A 22,742-nucleotide genomic window follows, 5' to 3' on the forward strand; every position below is an offset into this window, starting at 1 on the left:
TTGAATTTTCAACAATATAAAAAATTGTAAAGTTTAACACAATAGTAAGATAACGCCAGCTTGTCAGCTGTTCACTGTCGAGTTGCTGGGTGTCGAGCTAGTGAGGTTCTGCTGTACTATCTAGAGATTGGTCGATTCTTGATTCCACCGATTCTTGGCATTTAAATCACCACCTACAAATTAAAATACTGGATTTTTATAATATAAACATTGCTACACTATTCAGGAGTTTAGCTTGTTAAATGTGGCTGAGATATATATTACTTTAACACGTTCAGTGCGAGGGGCGGGAATTCTCCAGCCTGCAGTTGCCAGCCTGTAGCGTAGAATGCGACCTTTATTTTGGTGTAGGTTGGTACTAAACATTCCCCTAAAATCCAGTCTGGCAATGCTTTTGTCCCTTTTTCAGGGATTTTCTCTATTCGAGCCATATTACAAAGACTCTGGTTATTGATCCAGGCAGTGCTGCTTACCAGTTGGTGTTTCAGTGAACTACGTCCACTTTCGGGGTAACGCAGAACAATCACCACTGCTCTTTTGTGATTCGTCTTACTGAGATATTTCAATGCCAATAGTAATCGCTGATTCAGTGAACGTGTTAAAAAATAAGTCCAATGTTAACAAGAAGATTGACTATGAACAAGGAAATAGGGATATCAGCCAAAAGGGCTTATCAATATTAACCATGTAAACTTTTGGCTCAAGCAACAAATTCATTTAATCTTCATACAATAAGATAACTGCATTGCAGATATTGCTATTGATTTAGGCTACGTAGATTAGGTTAGCCTATAAGGAAAATAAGATGGTTCAAGAAGACATACATTTTAACGTAGCTTATTTTGGTAATTAAATTGAAACAACAAACACCGGTTTAGGACTAAAATTTTCACTGAGTTTTTTTTATAATGTTCAGCTCAGAGATATAACGATAAAAATATGGTTGTCTCTATACGGCTGTCTCTAATAGTTACCATGAAGCCCTAAATTAGTTTAACAGTTTAGTATAAGTATTTCTGTAAACTTAAGGATTTAATTTTTTTTAAGCTCTAGTTTTAATAATCCTATACTTAGGACGCCACAGAGAGCAACAACTTTTATTTTCAAGTGAAGAGACAGGACTCACTAAGTTCTAAATATAATTGTTTATTTTTTTGTTTTACGTTTGCCACGATTACTAGATAATGTGGCAACGTAGTTCCAAGTGAATGTATTATTTTGTATTTATTTGTTTGGAAGGAATAAACTCATAATTTCATGATTTCAAGTAAACCGGGGCTTTGATCACACATATATAAAAATAACAAACAAAACTTAGCGCCAAAACAAACTCGCCCGATTTCATACGATTTAATTTTGATTGATGCGTACAACACTTGTACAAATTAGAAAACCTGCCCAATATCGGGTGGGCGACACCTAGAGGGTTAAAGGATCAACCATTGACTACTGAAAAAGCGTGTTTATAGTCAAATATATTTTACACTATGATCAGCAAGTTATCAAGCTCTTTTTAGCTGCTCATAAAATGTACATCAAGCCTATCACGAGTTATACTAGAACACTCGAACCATTGACTATATACACTTTGTGTGTATTATACTTATATATTCAATGATTGTACCATCTGGCCAATCTGGCAACATCGTCCTCGATCTTAGAAGTCGACTTGCCCCGTCATGGGCAAGTAAAGCCCCTTCAATCAATTCAATCCGTATTGAATACAATGAGGCGAATTATCAAGTATTGGTGATTCTTCGATATCGCTGGTATCGAAGGTTTTGAGAATCGAAATCAACTATTAAAAATCTAATATTTATCTACATAAGTAAGAATTCAAAACATGCAGTGAAAGAGGATAACATAACATTTAACCTAACTAAAGCAATTGTAATTTGTGTGAGGATATTACACCTATATATTATACACAACCTATATACAATACTATATACAACCCCAACCTCTACAGTGTATTGAACAAACTGACTTACTTATATAGTTATTGTTCCAGAACTGCCTCGGAGATATCTGCAACAAGGCCGAAATATAAGAATATAACCACCCCCACATCTATGTGACTTTATAGGCAATGATAGTTTCTTCACAAGGTCCTATGATTCATTAGTTTTAGTGTAAGCTATTAGAAGGTATCCTTTGTTTAATGTAAACATGACATTTTTTGTAGACTCTCCAAGCCACATGTCTAATGCTCCTGGTGAGATACAAAGTTTACTGAAACGAAAACATGAATTGGAACGGTCGCATAGACAACAAGAGAGAAGGCGACAGAAAGTACAGGTAAGTTAAAATACACACTAAGATCAGCAGTTTATTTGCCACTACATCTTTAAACTTGTTAGCTTTTACTAGATCCTCTTCATCACAGTCCTTTAAATAAATGTATTGGCAGTAAATTAGATAATATTTTCCTTGAGGATAGGCTTGATAATCTGAGTAAATCAGAAAAACTTAAACTATTGCTTACATTTAAACTTTTTCAACAAATTTTAGTAAAGTTTGATGTCTATGTGTAGGAGATAAAAGAGCAGCCACATTACCTGGTGGCTGACACCAACTGTTTTATATACTAGTTGCCTCAACTACAAACCTTTCCCAAGGCATCGACGTCATCCCTGCCTAACATGTTCACTGTCTTGATTTACCTTGTTTATTTCCAGAGTATACTGCAGAGTTCCCTAGTAAGTGTAGAGATAGAAGTGCGGCCACACTATCTGGTAGCTGACACCAACTGTTTTATAGACTATCTGCCTCAACTACAAACCATTGCCAAGGCATCGTCATCATCCCAGCCTCACATGTACACGCTCATGGTGCCTCTAGTTGGTGAGTATTCCATTAAACTTTTATATGTGTCAACTTTCAATACCAAAATTTATCTGTTTTTGTTACTGATCCCTGAAAAATTGATCCTCAATTCTTGATACGGAACTACCGATACCATTATTTTTTATTTTACCTCATTTTTTATATACGTAGTTTGCTTATACTAAAATCTGCCTTTATATACTTACACAAAGTAATTTGGGTGCAGTGGGGTTTTTTAAGAAAAGAAATATTAAGCAGCAATGAAAATTCTAACTAGCCTATTTTAAACCGAACACTTCTAAACATATAAAATAAAAAATTATAACTAGAGATGTGCGAGGGGAATTTAAATTAAGCTGAGCTCAAAGAAATATTGTGATCATCTCCCGCAGCTGTGGAAATATCTTCAACTTCTTTTGAGTTTGGAAAAAAATGGTGAATATAATATATCTCACAGTAACAGAAACATCCCCATCAACTCCCAGGATAATGGCATAGTCCTTAATATATCCATTGGTTACGGGATCATCATCATTGACTTCTATGATCACAGCAAAACCCTGAATATCACCCGCGGTCATGACAAAATCATCTTCAATATCGGCCCAATCCTAAATATTCCTGCGGTTGTATGGGTATCAGCATTATCTTTTGCTATTGCAAAAAATCATGAAAATCTCCTGCTGTTGTGTCGAAATCATGATCGCCTTCTGCGGTCATGTAAACACTAAAGATGTAATCAGGATTGCGCCTAAATTGTAAATTGTTCGATTGTACATTCTTCACAGACCTGTTGGGTGTCGGAATTGGCTTCGCCTTATGATGATTGATTCTCAATACTGATACCAGTTTTCAAGAATTGCAAATCCTTAGTTCTATCACTGAAATTTGCTACAGCTTACCCGTTGAGAATGAGCCGCTCCCCACCACCCCCCTCCACTCGGATGCCGGACTGTACTCGCTTGAAAACCGTCAGATATTTCTGCCGCTCCCTGTAGGTTGCCATGTTGGTGACGAAATAACAAAGAAATATAAACAGAAAATCTAAACAAATGGAAGAAATTCTAATCCCATGTTTTATTTACAGTGTGAGGTGAAAATAGAGAAGTTTACACAATATTTTTGGTAGAGTTTTCAACCAAGATACGACCACATTAGTATTAGTATTAAATAATTGTATAAAATTTGTTTGTGAAATATTAGCCTAACTATAACTACTAATTCTTTGGTAGTACTTTTTTTTGTTTTTGCCTGTACCAGTTCCTAACCTAAATTTATCCTTTGAATTCGGCACCGGGACTGTTGGTAGCCAACTAAATTAACTCTGTAGTCAACAATAATTTGAAAACGTTCAATTTACCTATGACTTTATTTATCCTATGAAAATAATATGTGGTATCTGCCACTAATTCAACAGCGGCTTCTTCCCCACACTTTGTAGTGTTGGGACATTATTATCGATAGTCTTATCGGCCTTTAAACATCGATGTCAAAAAAATATCAAAGTCAAAATATCGATAAATATTGGAGAAAAACATCGATATTTAGTAACACATCGACCAAATGCTAAATAATTAAATATGTCATTTATATCTCTTTTCCATTAACAATTTTTTAGTTACAGGAGAATATAAATAGGTATAACAATTGACTATATTGTACCTACCTGTAGGTATAGTCAATGATATAACTAAAAAAGATTGCATCTCAAATTCTCTATGTCTTCTTTGTACTTATCGGACCTATCCAAAAAGGGCCGCTTTCCCCAATTATATATTAACTCTGATAATCGTGGTTTGGACTATATTTTAACCTCAGATTTAAACCTCAGGCTTAAAATAGAGAAATAATTACTTCCAATGCACCGATGGTGACAAGTGATGAAAATACATATCGGAGTAAATTATACTAATATATACGCTATTAACAAAAATATTGGAGTGAAATATCTAGTAATAATATCGGGGTAAAATATCGATACTAAAAATATATCAGAAGACAACTATTGATGGAAAAAACATCGACTATCGGCTTCAAAACATCGATATTTTCGATATATTGACTATCGATACTCAACACTAACACTTTGTAAAGAAAAGGGCATTGCCACCTCATTGATGTTAGCGGCTGCTGACTTGGTCGCCATTCTCGGTCACCTGATCCGTAATTCAGGCTAATTATGTGACGCTTAGCCGTCAGTGTTATACTGTGCCCTGAAGGTAGACCCATGTTCTGTTCGGACGGATATTTGAACAACAGTTCTTGGCAAAACTTCTAAATTTTAGACCTTGAGATCATAACAAATAAAATAATAATAATAATAATCATAACAAAATAAAATTACTTCCAGAATTTCATATTATGAACATTAAATAAAAGCTGTTTGTTAGCATATGTTGAATGTTGTACAGTGTTGAACGAGTTGGATGGCCTAGCACACGGCAGGAGAGACCCATCAGCCAGACCACAACACAGAGCCATGGTCACTGAGAGTGCAGCACTTGCACTGGAGTTCCTCAGGAGTAAGACTGGTCCTGGAGTGCGTTGTGTCACCACTAGAGGCACTGTACTCAACTCTGCTGCCTTTACTAGTGAAGAGGACTGCCAGGTGAAAATCAATTAATCTATTTTGGTTTATTTGCCCAGATAATCTGTGGCTTGTAATTGACTGATAAAGGCTGTATTTAATCAATTCACAAGATAGGCCAAGAAAACTTAATTTTGTAAACGACCCTATACAAGTGATATGTCAGAAAATGTCTACCTGGTAAAAAAGATAATATATTATACTATTTTGCACGAAGATAGTAAAGTTATAACACTTTTTGGTTTACCTTTGAAATTGACCCTTAATATGGTTTGTATTCTAATCTTATCTTAAACAATAATAATTTGAGGACAGAGGTTTTAAAGCATGAGGTTTAATGGTACATAAGTTAAATGATTAATATGGGGTTACAAAAAATTGTTCAGGGGTGGGGATTCGTGCTGGCCGAATCAAAAGATTTCCAATTTAAATTTTCAATGAGTATGGTAAATTATAAATTTAATAATCTTTCAAAAACAATAAATTAAATAGGAAGGATTTTGATTTTAATTAATGGAGGTAAATAGGGTCCAAATGGATGCTTGAGGAGTCTATAAGTTAGTCTGAGTTAATAAATGGAATGTTCTCACCAATCTTCTGTAATAATAATTTTCTTCTTAGTTTAAAGGCTTAAATTCTTCTTTCTTCGGTTAACTTAATTTGGATATTTTGCCAATACTTTACTTTATATTTTCATAATTTATTTCACAACTAATATATGTAGTTTCTATGTGCTCTTCTTGAATAGCTAAACTGCACTCTCCTTTTCATTGTTGTAAATCATATCAAGTTATGGGGTTCACATCAATAAAAACATGGTTGAATTTTATTAATAATCTTGAACCCAGATGGATGGTGTTCTGATTGGAGGATTTGTTTTTGAATAATAATTTTGGATAAGCCAATGAATAAATTTTGATAGTAAATTATATATATGTTGAGACAATATGGTTTTAATAATATTAAAAATGGACATGGATAAATATTGAAAATATAACAAGATTGAGTTTGAAAATAAAATAAGGACTATAATTATAAACATTGAATTTTGAGTCATTACAATATCCCCTCAGAAAATATGTAATTACATTTTTAATGACATATTTTCGCTAAATGACGAAAAATATATTTAACATTATACAGCAAATAACAAATATTGAGATGAAATTGAGTTGAAACAAAAATCTAACAAACTTAACATTAAGGTTTAACTAGAACAAATTTCAGTTGGAATGAACATAACAATAAAATAATTCTAAAATAGCAAAATGATTACTATCCCCTCCTATCTTCTACAAACATTAAAAAACATAACATTAATTTAAGTGGTTAAAACAATTTTTTTTTATTTTTTACATAATAAATGAATGGAGTGATGAACAAATGTTGAAATATGAAATGAACATGAGACATATAAGAGATGTATGATTCTTATAGGTACCATGGAGTACATTAAATGAATAGTTGTTTGTGATTGCTTGATGATAACCTCTTATAACTAAATACATTAAATTTGTGATTATGACTATAGTTTAACTATTGGGACAGAGGTAACTGGAGAAATTGGCTTGTTCACTCACTGCTTGTGTGGGTATGATTTAAAATTCTTCCCTTTTACAGCAATGTTTATAGGGTTAAGCACACATTACAGTTTATCTTCTATCTTCGGTTGTGGTGTGTAGATCGGTTCCATGTATTTCTTCATGGAGGATATATGATAGGGTCCATATAATTTATCATTGTAGAGATCACTTATGTGGTATGTTGATGGTCCTCGGCTTCATCTACAGTGACGGGTCGTTTCCCTGGCTGGTGTATGAGGGGTTGAAATTTGTTGGAGATCTTTGTTGTGTTGCTGTGTCATGTGGACTGTCTTGACTTATCATGGCACATACTTGTTTTTGCTCATTTGTAGGATATGGTTTGCTGTTATTGTAATAGTATTGATTAGGCCTTTGGTGGTATCGGTTTTGATCAGTGAGCGTATTGGTATAAGGATGCTGTCTGTGGTTTTGATTGTAGTTTTTGCGAGGATCATGTCTGAAACGGTTGTATGGCTGATATTGGTGTTCTCTAGGTTCTTGATGTTCTTGGTGTGGTGTCCGTATAGCATAAGATGATGTTTTTGGTTGATAGGCTCGATGGTTAATATCAGAGCTATATGGTGGAGTCTTGTTACGATGTGTAGGACTATTTGGTCGGTGATCCATATTATGGTAGTTCGCAGGTTTGCTCCTTTTGGGTCCATCTCGGATATCTTCTTTTTGCAGAAGTCTTTCGAATGCTCGAATTGTTGTCACGTTCTGTACTTGAATGCTATCTTGGATGAGTTGATCAAATCGTTCGCTTAACAGGATCACTATTTCCTCTTCAGTCATTTGTGGTGTAATAGACTGTAGCAATAGGACTCTCTCAGTAAAATATTCAGTTCTGTTGAGCGTTCCATTAGGTTTGTAATGTTCGGCTTCAATCTTGCTACGTACTCCTCTTTGTACTTCACGGCTCCAGTATTTCATGGTGAATTCTTCGGAGAATCTTTCCCAACTGTTAATGTCTGCCTTAACCAGTTGAAGCCATCTGGACGCTGGTCCTTCAAAACTGACGTCGAGCAGATCTTTCAGAATTTCAACAGGGTCGTTATTAGGATTTCTTTCTATCCTTTTAGCGTAGAACCGTTTAAGTTTTTGTAGATATTCATTTGGATTTATAGTTCTTCCATTGAATTTAGGGATTTGTCTTTCCATTGGGTCAGATCCCGAACATATGATTTGAATAGGATTGTCGTTCCGGATTGGTGAATGATGTTTCAGTTTTAGTGACTGTACTTCACTTTCACATTTGTTTAGAGTTTCAGTAATAGTTTTAATTTCGTTTTGTTGTTCTTGGATAAGATTATTTTGTATGTGTAATTTAGGTACAATTTCATTGTGGATGGATTGTGCATAATATTTAGCAATATTTTCACTGTCGGTTTTTGTTTGTAGCACTAATGCTTTCATATTTTGTTCTAACTTTTGTTCTTGTTGTTCCAAGTTATTAGTTACAAATGTCTGGATATTTATTTTTGATTCGTCAATTTGATTTGTGATTTGAAATTGAAATTCTTTGTTCTCTTGATTTTGGGACTGTTGGTTAGCTTTTAGGACATTTAATTCCTGGCGAAATTCACTTTGTGTTGTTCTAATGTCATTTATTTGTTCTGTTAGAATTTTTTGACATGATTTTATCTCACGGTTTAGCTCTATTCGGGTCTGATCTAATTTTTGGTTTAGTTGTGTGTTGGTTTGATCAAGTTTAGTGTTAAACTGTTCTAGAAAATTAAATATTTTGTTCAAATCCGGTTGTTCAGTAGTTTGCGTAGCTTTAACTTCAGGTGGTTGAGAAGTTGCGTGTGTGAACGTTGGTATTACGTCATTGGGACGGTTTTCAATGGTCGGAGACTAGGTCTCTAACAGCTGGAAACTTGCTTCGGGCGTCTTCGTTAACCCTCGGATGATTCCGTGTGTCGATGTGGTTCTAATATCAGCTGACTGTGAATGTGTGCTTTGATTGGCTGCGGGTCTTTGGTGTACTTCAATAATCTCGGCCCGGTCCGTTGATTCTGATTGGTCGCTCTCGTTCCGGTTCAAATCTTCGACACTGGGTCCACTGGGATTGAAACGTTCCGAACCCGAACCGGTGTTAGATTCATCTTGGCCTTCTACATAGGTTAGGTTTTCCATTTCTTCTGTTGACAGATTTGACGATTCGTCTGATTCGTGTTGTTGAAATGATAATGCAGGATAACGTCTCGGTTGTCTCAAATTATAGTGATTATCGTTATCGTTGTTAGCCATTTTGTTTACGACGGTGTAAGGGAACAGGGATATTATAGGACAAGTTGGGTATCGTTATAACAATAATGAGCTAGGCCTAAGCTTTACGACATGAAATAAATCTGTTTTACCTTATAGTAGCCTATTTATTTTTAGAATTACAAGTCGTTTAGTTAGTACCTAATATTGGTGGGACATAAGTTGTGGGAAATCGGGATTCTTAATCCTACCTAACTTCTTAAGAGTAGGCCTAACATACGTAAGTAGCCTATTAGCCTATTGGTATTTATTAGCCTATTTTAGATTGTCTCAACATACGATTATGAAATCTTTTGATTCAAGCCTATTACGTTGGGCGCCATTGAAATAAACCCTTAATATGGTTTGTATTCTAATCTTATCTTAAACAATAATAATTTGAGGACAGAGGTTTTAAAGCATGAGGTTTAATGGTACATAAGTTAAATGATTAATATGGGGTTACAAAAAATTGTTCAGGGGTGGGGATTCGTGCTGGCCGAATCAAAAGATTTCCAATTTAAATTTTCAATGAGTATGGTAAATTATAAATTTAATAATCTTTCAAAAACAATAAATTAAATAGGAAGGATTTTGATTTTAATTAATGGAGGTAAATAGGGTCCAAATGGATGCTTGAGGAGTCTATAAGTTAGTCTGAGTTAATAAATGGAATGTTCTCACCAATCTTCTGTAATAATAATTTTCTTCTTAGTTTAAAGGCTTAAATTCTTCTTTCTTCGGTTAACTTAATTTGGATATTTTGCCAATACTTTACTTTATATTTTCATAATTTATTTCACAACTAATATATGTAGTTTCTATGTGCTCTTCTTGAATAGCTAAACTGCACTCTCCTTTTCATTGTTGTAAATCATATCAAGTTATGGGGTTCACATCAATAAAAACATGGTTGAATTTTATTAATAATCTTGAACCCAGATGGATGGTGTTCTGATTGGAGGATTTGTTTTTGAATAATAATTTTGGATAAGCCAATGAATAAATTTTGATAGTAAATTATATATATGTTGAGACAATATGGTTTTAATAATATTAAAAATGGACATGGATAAATATTGAAAATATAACAAGATTGAGTTTGAAAATAAAATAAGGACTATAATTATAAACATTGAATTTTGAGTCATTACACCTTTTACAGGATATGACAAATGATGATAAAATCCTCACAACATGCTTAAAGCTGTGTCATTCATCCAACAAGGAAGAACAAGTGGAAGGTATGTTTGAAAAATTTTCAGAAATGTTACTTAACAATTACTATCTTGAACATACTCTGTTGAGGCATATATCTAGAAATGATAGGCTTCATAGGAAATGAAGTTAACAAAAGTGTACCTCTTCTCATGAAAATCATAATCCTACTCGTTGGATACTGTTAAGTCGATGATATGATTTTTAAGTACAATGAGGCTGTTTCCTGACTGTATTTCTCATAAGCACTTATTGTCTGGAAGTTGCAAGTTGAAGCCCCTAAGCGCTTGCTTCATCAGGGCTTGACGCATTTTTGCGCACCAATCGTTTAATTTCTTAGCATAATACATTGAAATTTATTCAATTAACTGAGAAAATTTTGTTCACAGGTAACTATATACTTTTTAACAATACTACACTGAATTCTTTAAAAACAGTGGTTACAGCCATAATAATTTAAACAAGTATACTCTTTTCTTTCTATTCAGATAGCACTTATCCACCTGTAGACAATAACATCCTATGTTTGTTCTACAGGGTGCCCACGCAAGCTATGGAGAGATGTTGTTCTGTTGACAGAGGACCGCAATCTCAGGGTGAAAGCTTTAGCAAGAGATGTGCCAGTCAGAGAGGTAAGTTTTGTCAACAAATAAGCATATAGTGCATTCTTATTCATATGTTACCCTGCTGTTTATGTGTTCTTTTTATTAAAATACCTAAAGCTTTTTTTGGAAAGAAAATAATATAGACATGTTTAAAATTAGAATTGAAGCATTAGCTGATTTTACTTTAAATAATCTTTTTAAGGATCTAGTGTAAAAAACTTTGTGGACTGCTCTATTTAGTGCTAGAACCATCTCCATTGGTGGTTGTCACTTACTTGATGGTATTGTCAAAAATTTAATTTAAAGTTATATGACATTTTGTTATTTCCCTACCATGCAACTCACTTGTGCATTTCAGGAGATTTTTTAAAAACACTCTTCTTACCATATGAGTTCATAAATGTACATATACAAGTACGATTAGACACACTCAACACCATTGACATAATAATCATGTCACTGTCTGTAGAAACTCAGGCATCATTGAAGTGTGATGATCAGAGAAGAACAAAATTATCTTTTTAAGCACCTTCACCTTTATTAACTTGTCAAAAATTCAATTCCCTGTTACTAATGTCAAGTCATATAAGTTCTCACTATCATCAGTCATCAGTATCCAATAATTGGATACTGAAGCTATCTGTATATCATCTATCAAATGGTATAAAATATAAATATGATTTCATATATCATATAAAGTATCACTTCAAGGAAATTAATAGGCCTAATTTTTTCTTATTTTAGGTGGCTGATTTTTTACAATGGGCAGGATTAGAGTTAGGCTGAACGTTTGAACTAGTTTGTTCTTTAAAGAAACTGAGCTAATCACTGCTGTTGGACCATTGCTTTGCTCTTCCTCAGGTAAATAGCCTACTTCAAAAGTACTTTTAACAAATAATTACACCAAAGTCATGAAGTGACTGTAACAGTTCCATGAAGGCCCATTACTGATGGTGTTTACTATTTTAAATTATTAAAATATGTTTTTGGTGAAACGATACTATAGGCTACTTAAATATTATGAATAGGGTTTAGTTTTTTACTGAATAAAAACTGATGATATATGTGGCTGACTTGAGCTGCAACATATATGAGAAACCTGAAACTAGATCGCTTCATCAGTGTCTGGCATTTTTCTAGATGGATGTAATCATAGACAAAAAGAATTAAATATAGACCGTCAGCTGTGCTGCGGTTACCATAGGTTCTGGTGCACACCGCTTGGAGCGCCATGTAGTTACGGCGTACGCGCTACGGAAACTACAGCGGTGTGCGCCGGAACCTATGGTAACTATGGTAACCGCAGCATGGCTGACAGTCTATATTTAATTCATCAATTTTATTTTTTAGAAGCAGCATTAGTGAGTTAACTGCAAAAAGACTAGGTTTGGATGATTCTATCACTGAGTTAATAAAACACTCCGATAATTAAACTGTGGGTTCTTGAAGTTTTTAACAGACTCTAAGGGTGGGCGAGTAGTGGTTTTTCAATTGGAGTCAAGTAGTTGCGCGTAAATTAGGCCTAAGCCTAAATAAAAATAGGTAGGCCTAGTTTTTAATAGCTTCTTACATTTAAGTATACACCAAATTTTCTAAGTTATATGCTTACTATTTACTAATTGCTAGTATTAGGCCTAATGAAAATTGGTCTAGCCTACTTGTTGGCTGCAGCATTAAATGTACCAGGGTGTCCACCGACCTGGAAAACCGGGAATTATGCGTGATTTTTTTTAACCAGGAAATTATGCGCGAATTTCGTATTTTATTTTCAGTTTGCCGCGATCGCAGATGAAAATGATGTTTCTGTGATCGCACATGAAAATGACGTTTCCATGATCGCGGCAGACGACGATGACGTTTCCGGGACCGCAGGAGACGACGATGACATTTCCGTGACCGCGGGAGATGATGATTATGTCCTAACGGCCGTGGGATTTTTTAGTAATTTTGCTGCGATCGCACATGACGACGATGACGTTTCAGTGACCGCGGGAGACGACTATGATGTTTCCGTGACCGCGGGAGACGACGATGATGTCCAAACTCTAAACGACCACGGGATTTTTTAGTGATTTTGCTGCACATGACAATGACGTTTCAGTGACCGCGGGAGACGACTATGATGTTTCCGTGACCGCAGGAGACGACGATGATGTCCAAACTCTAAACGACCATGGGGTTTTTTAGTGATTTTGCTGCACATGACAATGACGTTTCAGTGACCGCGGGAGACAACTATGACGTTTCCTTGACCGCGAGAGACGATGATGATGTCCAAAAAGCTGCATGATTTGTTAGAAGAATTGATGATAACATTTCTTTGATCGCAGGAGACGATTATAATGTTTCCATTACCGCTGAACAATACCAGGATTTTGTCACGATCTCGGAAGACAGTGGTGATGTTTCCGTTACTGAGGGAGTTTTTCAGGATTTTCCAGTTATCGCGGAAAAGGATGACCATCATGTCTCTATGACAGTGGTGAATGATCACGATATAACATCGAGTTCGGCTTGACCAAAAATTTCAAAATGGCAAATTCTGGAAAGTTTGATTTTATAGTTTTTGTAATATTTTCATTTACCTTTAAAGTGGTATTTAATTTAATGTGTTTGGAAAGGTTTAAAACGTAAATTGGCTATGTGAAATTTTTGTAATTTCTGCATTAATTATTTCTGTAGGCCACTTGAAAAACAACCCATAATTCAAAAATTACATACTATATAAAAATTTGGTAACTAAAATTAGGCTATCAGTACAGTATTGAGAATCTATTTTTCAGGTGTCGGTACTGAGCTTCGATAAGTTTTGGTATCGACATAAAATCACTATTTTTAATAGGGATGGTCAAGTCTCGAAATTTCGGGAAATTTTTAATCTCGTTACACGAGACAAGATTTCTTTTTGGCCAAGATTTTTATCGAGACGAGAATTAAAAAAAAATTTAAATTTAAAAACTCCTGCAGAAAGTCAATGCAATACCCGCAATACAGTGCTGTATACAGTGCATATAGTGTTGTAGTTGCGTTTCCTTTGCGAAGGCGTTCTTATTTAATTAATTCTTTAAATGTAAATATTACTTTAATTATTTAAATAATATTACTTTAATAACATTTGATAAGTTTTGTTAAGTGTAAGCAGTGTGAGGAATGTTTTATTACTATAAAAAGTCAAAACAAGTAACTATTTTATAAAAATTAATATTGCTTTTATTTTATGATTTATTTTATTTTAGGATAAGTTGAACTCTATCCTAACTGATATCACTATGTTTTCTAATCGTAGGCATTTTTAATAAGTTAGGCGTGATTAATAAAAAAATGTTATGCTGATGTTTTTTAATAAAATATTGTAAATATTCTTGCCTATTATCATTATTTTTGTATATAAACAGTCATCTAACAATGTTACAAAATCAGGTAAAAATTTTGAACATGTATTTCCCGTTGTGTATGAGAAGGGAAATCCCGTCTCGATCTCGTCTCGAAATTTTATGAGAAATAAAAAATCTTGTCTCGTCTCGTCTCAAACTAAAAATCCAATCTCGTCCATCCCTAATTTTTAAGAAGTTATTAATAAATTCAGGTTTAAGGATTAGTTTTGAATTTTCTGATTATTTAATCAGTAATATATATTAGTAATATATATAATACTTCTGTCAGGCAATATTACAGTAATCATAAATTTTGTTTCTTTAACTGAGAATGCCTTTACTGATAACAAACATAGGGAAATCTTTGACCATTATGGTGAATTTCAGAAAAATTATGATAAAATTGGTATAGCTTTTAATTCGTAGACAAAAGTTAACAGTTTGACTAATTTAAATCATGTTTACATAAACTCTTTAGAAAATGATACTTGGTTTACGCCACTACCACAGTTGTAAAAATACAAAACTTATCGTCCATTTGGCAACACTGCAGTGAAGTGGAACTGATCTTTCTGACAAGACCGAATGAGAAAAGTCATTCCGATGCATCGATGTTCCTTGCTAACTATCGGCTTCTAAAACTAAACAAACACCAATACCGATTAAAGTGAAAAAATACCATGCAATAATAGTTTATTTTTATTTGTTGTATTAATATATTTAGGTATAAAATATGTTAATGGCAACTTAAACTAAATCTAATACAGTACTGTACTTTATAATATCTTCAAGAATCATCTTCCTACAATTTACTAATCATGAGACTCCCTTGTTGACTATAGACTACTGTAACTCGATAGATTAATTCAATGCTTTATTTTGTTTAACTTACCGTATCGTTATCAAGACGTATTGTTGACTTGACTCTTGACTGTTGTAAGAAAGTAGTAGTAGTCCTCTTGCTAGCTCTGCCGAGTGACAATATGGATGGTGGTTTGTTGAACATTTAGTTTACGCTATATTAAGTTATATAGTTATTTTTTGTAGGAATGGGGATTAAATAAGATATCAACACAATTCAAATATAATTTATTAAATATGGGCATAGAAAATCGTGAAGTGGCACTCTTTATAACTACTCGGCCCGACTCTGACGGGTAATTTTACTACTCGTCTCGAGCCTCGGGTACTTATAAATATTCGAGTAGTACCTGAAACTCGAGTACTCGCCCAGCCCTGATGGTTGGATAAGACATTGCCTCCCTTGGAGTGTTGTATTGAGTCATAAGGAAAGAATATATACCTAAAATATATTTAACAAATAATTTTGGTGTAGCAATTTGTCTATAAAACTGTTAGTCAAAAAATGAAGTTAATTCAACAAAAATAATATTGATACTTACCCTGTAAACTTAACTCAATTTCATAGTTGTTGTGTTGTTGCGTATGCAAATTTAGTGTCACCTGGAGTCATAGAAGAGAAGTTTTCATTTCAACACAAGTCAATAACTGTCTTATCTTTTTTAAAGTGAATCATCACAAATGTGTTGTGTTTTTATTTTGCAGCCACTCAAGTGTAGTTCACTCAATTGAATGAAGTTTGGCAAGAAGCTGACTGCCAACAGCTGTTCATCATCATTTCACACACTTGAACACACACTTTTCAAACCATCTATTTAAACTAGCTAATGAGACCGAGTGTAAAGCAAAAAAGAGTTTGTTAGGTTTTATTTTATTTAGTTATTATAAACCACAACCACTATAACAACTTCGTTAAAAGTAAAAAATTCTGTGTATTGTTTTTTCTTTGTTATAACTTTAGAAACTTTTTTTGTGCCTTAAAAGTGTTAATTTTAGTAGTCATGGTGATATACCATGGTGTTTTTAGTGCAATCACATTGTTTACACAGGCAGGCCTTTTGTCTAACTTGATTGATATGACATGATTTTAATAGACAAAATGTGTTTTTACTTCAAATAGTTTATTATGACTTTTCATATAATAAATATCATATAATAATATATGATAATAAATCAATTTTGTTTTGTTATATGGTGATAAATGCTGTATGCTGAAGATAACAGATAGTCAAATTCAAATATAATCTATCTGATTGAAACTCTTAAGTGATTTTTATTCTATCTGGCTTGTGGTAACTAACTTGAAGTTGAGATGTACGATAATGTTTTACAGTATTTAAATAATCACTCTAAAAAGTTAATTTACAACTTTATAGACTGTTAAAACATTTTGTTATCTAGTGTTTTTGTTTTGCTTTCTACCTCTAATAAACCACAGATTTAGACATAAAAATGCATTTGTTTGTTAAATATACTTGAAAATCTACAAATGCAGTTGTACTTAAAGAAGTTGTCTTGGTATTCTAACTAATCATTAATCAATATATTATCCCTAAATTGATTAACATGTTGAGATTGATTTCTCAGTGTTCTCTCCATTACTAGTTTATGTAGTTCCCATAAGGTGATGAACTTTAGGCTTAGTTGATTTTGATACAGAATTTGTATGTTTAATTTTCTTAATTAAACTTTCTTTGATATCATACCTACCTTGTGTGAATAAGAGTATAAAATAACAAGTGTAGTAATGTTTATTTCAGCAATGTTAAGTTTTTTGTTTAGTTTCATGCCATATATATTATGAAGAAGGAATGTACCCATCATTAAATAAAATAATTAACTGCAAAAATGTTTTGCTGTGGATAAATCTTATTTATTATATAAGATCACTATTGAACATTGAATAACGAGTAGACAATGTTATACCATTTTTAATTTTCTTACGCAATAATATTTTTTTTTTTAATTTTTTAAATAAGATGTTTTTATCTTTATCTGCTTGTGCTTCAAACAATTTCATGTCGTTTTGAACACAAAAGTTTTTGCATCTAGACAACTCATAAAAATGTTACATAGCAAGATACTTCCGTTATTGAACATCCTTTTGCTTGGCGTTTGTACATTTAGCTTTAAACATTTGATTGTTTTTGTAACGGCTTTAATCACAGATGTTGTCACTAGGGCCTAAAGTGACTCTTTTCAGCCCAAGGTCAAGTTTAACTGGTAAATGAGCAGTGGTTGTTTTTGACCAAGTGATGAACTAAACATATTTTTGTCATGCTGCACCGTTCTTTATACTAAATTATATTCAAAACAAAACATAAACTCTGTACATTGTTTCCCTTTATAAAAATTATCTCCCAAAATCTTTTCCTTCTCATTTTGCTATGATACATGAACAGATATTACTGTTATTTAGATGCAATATATGTACCCCGTCGATACTGATAAATTAATACAGTATTTTATTGATGAAATTCTTTCACATTTCAGTTTGGCTGAATGTCGAATAAGAGATATCTTTATCGTGAAAAGGGGAATTTTTAAAATTTAATGTTTTTTTAACATAAAAAATTACTGCTCCATACTGGCAGCTCCGTACTTGGCCTGTGCAATGGCGCCACTTACCGGTGTCATTGGTAAACAGAATGGCGCTATTTACAACTTTGTGTCTGATGTGTTCACTTTGCTGTTTGTTAAGACAATTTTTTAAATTATTGAATCTCACGCTACATGCATCTAGGTCAGTGATACGTTTTGCCACAAAGAAACGAATGAATAATGATTTTTCCCCCTCAAAAATAAACATTTAACAAAAATAGTTCAGCTCAGCAATTAATTGATCACTTTATTCAGTAGTTGTGGTCAGTGTACACAAAAACTTGTCCTAATCAATATCAACATAGAGTTCAGTCTTATCAGGCCATTACTAAAATTGTCACTCCTGCTGCTACCTGTAGAGTTAGGACTACTTAAATTAATATGGGTCTACTTTAAAATTTTAACACAATTCTTTGACTGCCTGAAATATAAACAATAAATACAATATATCTAAAACTATACTATTATAGTTTAACAAGAAAGGTGAAAACTAATTATTTTACTTTAAAACATTCCCGAGTAACGACGTATCACTTGTGTTATGTACACATTCTATCAACCTATTACAAAAACTATTGAGAGAGTTACTTCTTTGCGACATTTATCTCCTGATGACTGAAGGTTTTATGGTCCTAATGCAATGATTGAGGCTAAAGTGCAGTAATGGGTTAGGGAATGTAAATATGACCATGAAAACCTTTTTCTTTCGTGTTCTTCTGAAAGAGGTCTACATAACCACCAAAAACCAAATTCCATCCGAAATGCAAATTGTCGCGGCCTTTTTAAATCTCCCTTACCCTTACTCCATAGGGCTCAGGGCCATTAACTTCAGTCAGCTGGTGTTTCTTTCTTGCAGTCAAAAACATATCACTGACCTTATCTAGTATGCGGTGGGAGATTAATTTTTTTTAAATTTAAATTTGCTAGATTCACGGCAAAGATTACATGTCAGATACAGAGCTACAAATTTCGCCATTCTGATCACAAATAATGCCAGTAAGTTGAAGGAGCCTTATTACGATGTACGCCCAATCTTAGAAGCTATTTGCACAAATGGCCCTTACTTAAAAAACTACCCTCGCACTTGTTGTTAATCGGGACTATTTTTTTCTGCAAAATTGGCAGACCAATTGTACAGCTATAAAGAGTTTAGCTGATGTTCTCTCAGCTGTTTCATTTTCGTCTTTGTGAAAAAAGACCAACTATAAACCAGCAACGCATGTGATAAAAACAGCTTTTTCGTCATACTGCAACAAAATCAGCCTTTTTTAATGCATATGTCGCGGGTCTAACGTAGCATTTTTATTTACTCTTTAGGGAGTAAAAAGGGTTGTTAGCCCCTTGGGTGTAAAAATCAGCTGTTGTCAACTCAGTTGTAAATTTTGATAGTAAACAAAATTACATGTATCAAAAATATATATTGATTGTTTAATTGATAGTAGTTAATTGTTGCCTTATTGTAAATAGTTTGACATATCGAGATTATAATGTACACTAACACAATCGTAATAGATGAAATGATTGAATCACTTTAGCCTTGGTTTCTCTGAACCACGCTGCGTTATTGCGTGATCCGTGATTTGTGATACGCGGTAATCATGCGTGCATGATAAAAAATAAGGGTGCTTTCTATGACTCCATCCTTGCAGCGCGTGATTATATCTTCAGCCATAGACAACATGGATGTCAGACTCGTTGCCGTAGCTTTGCTGCTGGAGGAGGAGGATAGTGAAGAAAATTTACTAGTGAATTTAGTAAATGAGGACTCTTTGGCATAGAGAAGAAGGGTGTTTTAGAACTCTGATTACCAGGTATTTAATTGAATAATGAAACTAAGTTTAGGGAATTTTTTATGCTTTCAAAACAGTTGTTTTGAGTATGAGTATGAGTACTACGGTAATAGCTTATGAAGCACGTGAAGTCAGAGAAAACACCCCCGTAGCAATAGCTGCAACAGACTTTTGCGTGATTACATCATCGCGGATCCCGCATCCCGCAGTGACGCTGCGTGATTCAAAGAAACCAAGCCTTTAATAAGCAGCTGCTTGTTTCCATTAGCAAATTAAATTGAAAACAAGGTAGAAATAGTTTTTAGAGGGTACCCTTAAATGAAAACTATCTTAACATAGTTTGTTCAAGTAATGGTGCAATATGACAAAAAATCTAGTTCATCACATGGGCAAAAAGTCTCTTTTCAACCCTCGCTCATTTTCCGACCTCGCCTTTTCCTCAATCGTAAAACTTGAGCTCAGCTTGAAGAGTCACTTTGGGCACTAGTGATGAAATATACTATTTTCTGCTATATGATAGAAAAATATTGTTTTTAAAATCTTGATTAGGTGTTAACATAGCAATAATAGTACGAATTTCTGTAATATTTTAAAAGTACAAATGCATTAGCCTACCCAGTAAATATTTTGTGTCTGATGATTTTATTGAATAATATTTAGCCTTATCTGTGGAATTGAAGGTAAAAATCTTGCGTCATGCTTACAGTGCAAGATACAGGGTGGGGCAGGGAAATATCCCTACTTTTAAGATGGTACTGTGAGTAGTGGGGGTGTGCTGGAGGAATGGGGTTAGGCTCAAATGAAGCTTTTGATTTGGGAATTTCTAAAATATCACTATCAGTAGTAGATATGGCTTGTTCGAGTGACCAATGTGCTTTTGCACTGGAGATGTATTTTTTTTCTAAAATCTGTCTATTGTTGCTGTGCAGCTACCATTGGCTGTCGGGTTATCGGGTGGCCTGTCGCAAAGCTGTTACAATTAGGTGTTGGTGAATTACTTTCGTGTATGTGGTGGTGTATTGCGAAGGATATTTGGAGCTCAAAGAATGGTCCGGAGTCCTGAAAACATTGACCTTGTCAGAAGATCGATTTTGCAGTCTCCTCAAAGTTCTCCTTGTAAGCATGCATCCGCGCTGGCGTTGTCTAATCGTACTGTGCCCTGTATTCTCCATGAGGACTTACACCTCCATCTATACAAGAGGGTAGTTGCTCATGAACTCACACAAAGGGACTGGCAACAACGAATGCAGGCATGTGAAATCTTAATTGCGGGACTACCTCATGCTGCTCGGGTTTTGTTTAGTGACGAGGCACACTTCCATATTCCTGGAGCGGGTAAATAAGCAGAATGTGCTCTATTGGAGTGATGCTAAGCCTAGGGTAGTTCAAGGAAAGACCCTAGATGCCTTGAAGGATGCAATTCACCTTGAATGTTGCCTCTTTCCACAACAAATGCTTCATAAAGTTATTATGAACTCCAGAACCAGAATACAGTAATGCATTTAAGATTAGGAACACAACTTGCAGGATATGCTGTTTAAAACCAAGTAAAGATATATTAAAATAAACTCCCAGATGTAACCTTTTAATCTCAATAAAAAGTTTGGCTCTAACATTTTTGGTTGTCTTTTAATTTACCTTTAAAATTAGGGATACTTCCCTGCCCCACCCTGTACTAGTGAATACTAAGAGTAAACTTGAGTGTAGTTTGAGAATGGTCCACTAGTAACACCTTTGAGCCTTAATGCTGGTAATTTTAAAGTGTGGTTTTCTTGTAATGAATAAAAACAATGTTGAAGAATAATGTAACTCTTTTTTAAATATTGAATTTTACACTCTTGGATAATTTACACGTCTAATAAAATTAATTGTAATACCAATCATTCTTATTATAGCTTTGATGCCTGGCCAATAGCAAAGTACAAATCAGTGAATCTGTTAATTATGGTACTGTAAATTAATAAGTTGCAAATGAGGGATTATTTTAGTAACTAAACTCCGTTCACAAAATTTAGTCAGTATCAGGGAAAGCGATTTCATCCCCTCAGCCTCACCCTAACATTGAAACAGCAACTGACAGCTGATCAGTCTATATATAGATTAAGCTAAACAAGTGGTGGGGAACCTAGGAAACCATTCCCCTAATCCGCCTAAATTGTATGAACGGACTATAACTAGTTTTAATATTATTATTACCAACTAAGATTGGGATGCCACCTGGGTGTGAATTTTAACCCAAATATGAATGTAGAATGGAGTGAGATGCCTTGTGTAGATTTTTTACTGACGAAGATCACTTGTCTCTTTGTCAGGATCATTTATTAAAAGTTGTGAATATGTTAATGTTCATTTCATTTATTGACTAAAAAATGTAAGTAAAACTGATAAACTATTGGTCAATTAGGTAAAAATTGATGTTTTGTGCCAGTTTATTGATTAAACGTTTAGTTTTGAATGTTTGTGGAAGTTAAACTTAGTAATGGTAGTGTTATTTGGAGAAAGTTATGTACCATAATTTCCTTTTTCACTAATAGAGACCAGTAAAGCGTAATGCAGTTTTTAACGTGAAGCACTGACATGTTATCTCACTGTTGTATTTGTATTCCCTACTTTTACTGTTGTTGAGCACTATAGATATATTTTATGTACAAATCTTCTGTTGTGTACAAATTATAATAATTGTTAAGCAATTATGGTACTAGCGTTATGAAGTAGTTTTGTAGAATTTGTAATGTTTTTAACAATCAAACTAATTACAAGCAGTGATATAGTGTAGATAAAGAATTTCATTTTCCTTCACATTTTAGGGATAATTGATTATGCATGATCTCGAATTTTATTTATATTCTTAGACTTTAATTATGAATGATGTTTTCGATCATCAGATAAGGTGCATGAAAATCATTATTAACATGTTTTATTATAGTTTTAATTTTTACTTTAATTTTAGACCATCCTCAGGTTAAATATTTTGTACTTAATATTTGAAGCAAAGCTAGGATACTGCCTTTAGTGAAGGTGTAATAAAGGAATGAATTAGGTGTCCA

General features: G+C 33.8%; 1 protein-coding gene and 1 long non-coding RNA gene across 3 annotated transcripts in view; one reads left to right on the top strand and one right to left on the bottom strand.

Annotated features, from left to right (window-relative positions):
- The window catches only part of LOC129005913 (telomerase-binding protein EST1A), a 135,740-nt gene extending 112,998 nt beyond the window's left edge, over positions 1-22,742 (top strand). For both annotated transcript variants that reach the window (XM_054434956.1, XM_054434962.1), the window contains 8 exons: positions 2,186-2,298; positions 2,679-2,844; positions 5,238-5,434; positions 10,412-10,490; positions 11,002-11,096; positions 11,814-11,930; positions 16,010-20,414; positions 21,375-22,742. In XM_054434956.1, coding sequence (XP_054290931.1) covers positions 2,186-2,298; positions 2,679-2,844; positions 5,238-5,434; positions 10,412-10,490; positions 11,002-11,096; positions 11,814-11,855 — 692 coding nt within the window. In that variant the 3' untranslated portion in view covers positions 11,856-11,930; positions 16,010-20,414; positions 21,375-22,742. The remainder of the gene's footprint in view (positions 1-2,185; positions 2,299-2,678; positions 2,845-5,237; positions 5,435-10,411; positions 10,491-11,001; positions 11,097-11,813; positions 11,931-16,009; positions 20,415-21,374) is intronic.
- On the bottom strand, positions 67-16,003 carry LOC129005937 (uncharacterized). Its single transcript, XR_008491885.1, has 3 exons — positions 15,847-16,003; positions 1,992-2,028; positions 67-173 (listed from the first exon to the last, which is right to left on the bottom strand). It is a non-coding gene; the product is annotated as an uncharacterized LOC129005937 (long non-coding RNA).

Source organism: Macrosteles quadrilineatus, unplaced genomic scaffold (genome assembly GCF_028750875.1).
Source record: "Macrosteles quadrilineatus isolate MER2022 unplaced genomic scaffold, UCM_ALF_1.0 Scaffold_1__1_contigs__length_201487025, whole genome shotgun sequence".
NCBI lineage: Eukaryota > Metazoa > Arthropoda > Insecta > Hemiptera > Cicadellidae > Macrosteles > Macrosteles quadrilineatus.